The sequence below is a fragment of the Papaver somniferum genome, chromosome 2 (assembly GCF_003573695.1).
Source record: "Papaver somniferum cultivar HN1 chromosome 2, ASM357369v1, whole genome shotgun sequence".
Classification (NCBI taxonomy): Eukaryota; Viridiplantae; Streptophyta; class Magnoliopsida; order Ranunculales; family Papaveraceae; genus Papaver; species Papaver somniferum.
In genome coordinates, this window is record NC_039359.1 from 63,737,992 (window position 1) to 63,743,299 (window position 5,308).

Genomic DNA, 5,308 nt, shown 5'->3' on the forward strand with positions numbered 1-5,308 from the left:
ACAAGGTGCTACATCAAATGATTAAAGATCACTACACTTATCAGTTGCAGTGTTAATTAAGATTACTACCTAATAAGTATATATTATACTCATAATGTTGTGCAACAAAACTTTGGCATTTGCTTCATTGTTATTAATTTATTATCATGGGAGGGAGACAGTGAGTTAACATAAATAGAGAGATCAATTACCCATATGAAGGGATTTTGACAGGTAGGCTGACTTTTTTTTTTCCAAATCTACATCCGATCTGCATCACCCGCTAATCCGTGAATGTCAAATCCGCGGGTGATTGGGCCGGTTACGGTTCAATTTTCCAAATCCACAACTTTGACGGTTTGGTTGCGGGTGACCCCTAATCCGCAACCGTCCGTCCGTTGCACACCCCTGATTTTTATGCAAGAAGGAGAAGAAGTGGTGGACATGGTGAGATGAGAAGTCAGATAATTTCAATTTCAGCCTACCCTGATCAACCCACCATTTCATTTTCAATAGCTTTAATTCTGTCTCGGTTATTCCTATTTCTTGCAATTCTTTTGCTGGACTGGTATTAATTGCTGTACATGTTTACCAAATGGTCCAAATCGTTACAGTAGTGTAAATCTTTCAACGCTCACAAACATAAGATTCAGCCATGGTAATGGACTCCACCGATTCTACTACCTCTAGCTCAATTCATCTGTGACGGAATGCATCACAATTCTGATTTCTTCAGAAATCAATTTCGTTGTAATCGCAGAAGAGGAAGAAAATTTTAACTGTGAGGGTTTGATACTGGTAGGAATGGCAGGACAATCCAGAAAATGGATGATATTAGTAGCGGCCATATGGATACAAGCATTTACAGGTACAAATTTTGATTTCTCAGCATATTCATCAAATTTGAAATCAGTATTAGGGATTTCACAAGTTCAATTGAATTATTTAGCAACAGCTTCAGATCTTGGTAAAATTTTTGGTTGGTCTTCTGGTTTAGCTCTTTTGTATTTGCCCCTTTGGTCTGTTCTTATCTTGGCTGCTTTTATGGGTTTCATTGGTTATGGTTTTCAATGGCTTCTTCTTCAGAATCTCATTTCTCTCCCTCATTTCATTGTATTTCTGCTATGCTTGTTGTCTGGATGCAGTATAAGTTGGTTCAATACAGTATGTTTTGTATTATGCAATCAAAATTTCCCCACAAGTAGAGCTTTGGCATTATCTCTTACCATTAGTTATAATGGACTTAGTCCAGCAATTTACAATCTTGCTGCCGATGCCATTTCCTCACCAGAATCTAGTATTTATCTAATTCTGAATGCTCTTTTTCCTCTCATCACATGTTTTTCTGCTCTAGTTCCAATCCTTCGTCAACATCCACTACAAACCTTGCCCCAAGACGCTGTTCGTCGAGATTCCTTCTTATTTATAATTCTTAATATCATCGCTGTTTTCACGGGTATGTACCTTCTGTTGCTTAATTCAGTTACCGCAATTTCTTCGACTGCGAGGATAATCTTTGGTGGTGCCCTTTTTTTCCTTGTTCTTCCCTTGTGCATCCCTGGAATTGTATATGCTCGTAGCTGGGCTCTGGAAAATATTCATGCGAGTTTTCGTTTGCAAGGTTCTGGTTTTAACCTTGTTGACGTTGATGATCTCGAGCTTCACAAAGAGTTACTTATCGGGCGAGAAGAGTACTATTACAAGAACATTGTGAATGGTACTATGAAGAATCAGTTGTCTGTTCTTGGAGAAGAACACTCTGCTAGAGATCTTCTTAGCAGACTGGATTTTTGGTTATACTATGTTGCTTACTTTTGTGGAGGTACAATCGGGTTAGTATACAGTAATAATCTAGGCCAAATATCACAGTCCCTTGGGTTTGCTTCGAAAACTACTGAGCTCCTTACGCTTTATTCGTCGTGCTCCTTCTTCGGACGGTTGCTCTCTGCTGCCCCTGACTTCTTGTGCGTGAAGCTGTATTTTGCAAGGACAGGGTGGTTGGCAATTGCGCTATTACCTACTCCAGTTGCATTCTTTTTGCTCACTGTATCCAGTAGTGAGAGGGCACTGGAAGTTGGTACAGCCCTGATTGGGTTTAGCTCCGGATTCATTTTTGCAGCTGCAGTGTCAATTACTTCAGAGTTATTCGGACCCAACAGTATGGGTATCAACCATAATATATTGATCACAAACATCCCTATAGGTTCTCTTGCTTATGGATTACTTGCAGCAATAGTTTATGATAGTAATGTTAAATCATCGGGATTGTCGACTAACATGGAAATAGTTGATGGAGTGTCGATTTGTATGGGAAGACAATGTTACTTGCAGACATTCTTGTGGTGGGGTGTTATCTCCTTGTTTGGCTTATTATCCAGTGGCATTCTTTTCGTGCGCACAAAACCTGCTTATGATCGTTTCGAAGAGAACAGGATTCTGACATCTGATACTGTTTATTTAATGATGTGAAACTGGTATTGATTAGATATACTGGAAAGGAAGGTGTACCATTCCCTGAGAAATATTAGGTTCTTTTGTCTTGGCAGCAACAACTAATAGCACAATGTAATGTGAGTGTGTGCAGTGAGCGTGAGCTATGCACATGTGAGGTGCAAGTGCTAGAGAGTCGAGAGAACTAATTCAGTTTTTTTCTTAATATCCTTGCTGTTTTTACTGGTATGTACCTTCTGTTGCTAAATTCAGTTATCACATTTTCTTCAACTGCGAGGATAATCTTTGGTGGTGCACTTTTTTTGCTTGTTCTTCCCTTGTGCATCCCGGGAATTGTATATGCTCGTAATTGGTCTCTGAAGAATGTTATTGCGAGTTTTCGTTTGCAAGGTTCTGGTTATAACCTTGTAGATGTTGATGATCACGAGCTTCATAAAGAGTTACTTATCGGGCAGGATGAGTATTACAAGCATTCCATGATTGGTACTATGAAAAGCAAGGTGACTGTGAAGAATCGGTTGTTGGTTCTTGGAGAAGAACACCCTGCCAGAGATCTTGTTAGCAGAATGGATTTTTGGTTATACTATGTTGCTTACTTTTGTGGAGGTACAATCGGGTTAGTGTACAGTAATAATCTGGGGCAAATTTCACAGTCCCTTGGGTTTGCTTCCAAAACTACTGAGCTCCTTACACTTTATTCTTCGTGCTCCTTCTTCGGCCGGTTGCTCGCTGCTGCCCCTGACTTCTTGCGCGAGAAGCTGCATTTCGCAAGGACAGGGTGGTTGGCAATTGCACTCTTACCTACTCCAATCGCATTCTTTTTGCTCACTGCATCCAGTAGTGAGAGGGCATTGGAAGTTGGTACAGCTTTGATTGGGTTGAGCTCCGGGTTTATTTTTGCAGCTGCAGCTTCTGTTACTTCGGAGTTATTTGGACCCAACAGTATGGGTGTCAACCATAATATACTGATCACTAACATTCCTATTGGTTCTCTTGCTTATGGATTACTTGCAGCAGTGGTTTATGACAGTAATGTTAAATCATCGGGATTGACTATCATGGAAGTAGTTGACGGAGTATCGATTTGTATGGGAAGACAATGTTACTTGCAGACATTCTTCTGGTGGGGTGTTATCTCATTGTTTGGCTTGTCATCCAGTAGCCTTCTTTTCTTGCGCACAAAACCTGCTTATGATCGCTTCGAAAAGAATATGATTCTGACAACTGATAGTGTTTATCGAAACCTTCTTTTCCCATAATGCATTTTGTTAGTAAACAAGAGCCAAGCCGATTTGCATAATGGTGAAGCCTTCTTAGGTCAAGATCCCAAGTCTCTTTGGTAGAACGCATTTTCTCCAATGGATGATGAGTTGTTTCCAGAACGGGAGATGGAGGTTTTGCGCATGTCAGATGGTGCTCAGACAGCTCTAGGCTTTAAGTTCAAGCTTCGCCAGCTGCAAGACAATCAAAACCAACAGCTGCTACATGGGTTGTCTCTCTATAGTATGATTCCGCCGGTGTTGAAGTTAACTGATCCACTTCCTTTATAGGCGTTGTAAGTAATTTCGGAACTAGAACTGAACCGAGTTAGATTTATTTTGGGGGCCTGCACGATAACTTTGTGTTCTTCCAACCCTGAAGGTGACGGGTTGATGCATATATTTCTTAAATTCCTTCTTGGCCGGAGCTTCCTGTTCAGGTATGAACATGTTCCACATCCAGATAGAAGAGCTCTCTACTCATCGTTCAGGGATACCTACGCAGTTTTGTGTTTTCACCAAATTCATTGTACATTTCTTAAAGCTGCTGCATGTGAATTTATCAAATTCAATGGGGGTTACCATAGAACCATCAAATGGTCTGATGTTCTCATGCTCCCTCCCACTGCTTCCGGGTTACCAAATTTATATAAAACAACACAATGTTTCACCACTGAATTCACTGGGTTGGAAACATCAATGGTAACTCCTGCAGTAGTCATTGCCATGGTAAAAAAAGAAGAAGTCGTCAATCATCCGCCAAAGGCCCAAGAGAATGACTAAGCCTGGTTTTGGCTCCCGAGCCGAGTTTTCTAACTGAGTATTAAAGCCCAAAAGGCTAGGCGTCAGTCTAACTGATGTAGACTCGAATTAAGGCGAATGTCCCTATAAGCTGTAACTAATGCCGAATGTCCCTGTTTAAGCATACATTGTGAGTGGGTTATGAGCTATGACAGAATAAGCAGTCACTTTTTAAAACGATTTCGTTTCGCTGCGCTAACTTTTCAAGTTTTTAGCTTTTGCACGAGGACCACTGAGAATCCAAAGAGACGAATAGCTGACGATAAAACGGAAATACTGCAAGTTGGTTAGGTAATCTTATGGATGCAACATATGACATTAGAATGGTTAGGAGGAGCCACCCCCTTGACCTGACCACTCTCCTTCATTTTCAAGTGCAAGAGGTATTGAAAGAAAACTCTAGATTATCTGCCATCCAACCACATTATTTTTCTTCTTACCCGATCTTTCTACGTTAGAATGATGTTTTTATTTTTTTGTATTATTTATTTATTGAAGCATTTAGAAAGATGTTTGATTGACATTTTGGCATCATTTTTTATTTGTTTGGATTCAAAAAAAGTTAATCGATTATTTTATTGATCAAATAATTAAAAAAAGTAAAGTTATTTAAGCAATTTTATTGCCCGTTCTTTTTTTCTAATTCTAATATCCCAAAAAATAATACTCAGAGCAGCAAATGGTCTTGGCTTTGCTCTAAAGAGAAAACTCGTTATTCATAAAATTTATCACAAACACAAAGCAGCATCATAACAATTTGTAATGGAAAATTATTAAAACCAGTTGCAGACCAGGATTGAGGGTAACCGAAGGTCCCA

General features: G+C 39.8%; 2 protein-coding genes across 3 annotated transcripts; both read left to right on the forward strand.

Moving 5' to 3' along the window:
- Positions 1-435: 435 nt before the first annotated feature.
- On the forward strand, positions 436-2,658 carry LOC113347850 (protein NUCLEAR FUSION DEFECTIVE 4-like). Of its 2 annotated transcripts, none has more exons than XM_026591532.1 (2): positions 436-847; positions 1,334-2,658. In XM_026591532.1, exons 1-2 carry the CDS (start codon positions 784-786, stop codon positions 2,446-2,448), a joined length of 1,179 nt encoding a protein of 392 aa, XP_026447317.1. In that variant the 5' UTR covers positions 436-783; the 3' UTR covers positions 2,449-2,658. The 2 variants fall into 2 exon arrangements, with proteins under 2 accessions (XP_026447317.1, XP_026447316.1); XM_026591531.1 differs by having other exon boundaries at positions 436-637; positions 740-2,658.
- On the forward strand, positions 2,626-4,280 carry LOC113347851 (protein NUCLEAR FUSION DEFECTIVE 4-like). The gene has a single exon (XM_026591533.1). The coding sequence runs from the start codon at positions 2,658-2,660 to the stop codon at positions 3,687-3,689; it is 1,032 nt and encodes a 343-aa protein (XP_026447318.1). The 5' UTR covers positions 2,626-2,657; the 3' UTR covers positions 3,690-4,280.
- The last annotated feature ends 1,028 nt before the right edge of the window (positions 4,281-5,308 follow it).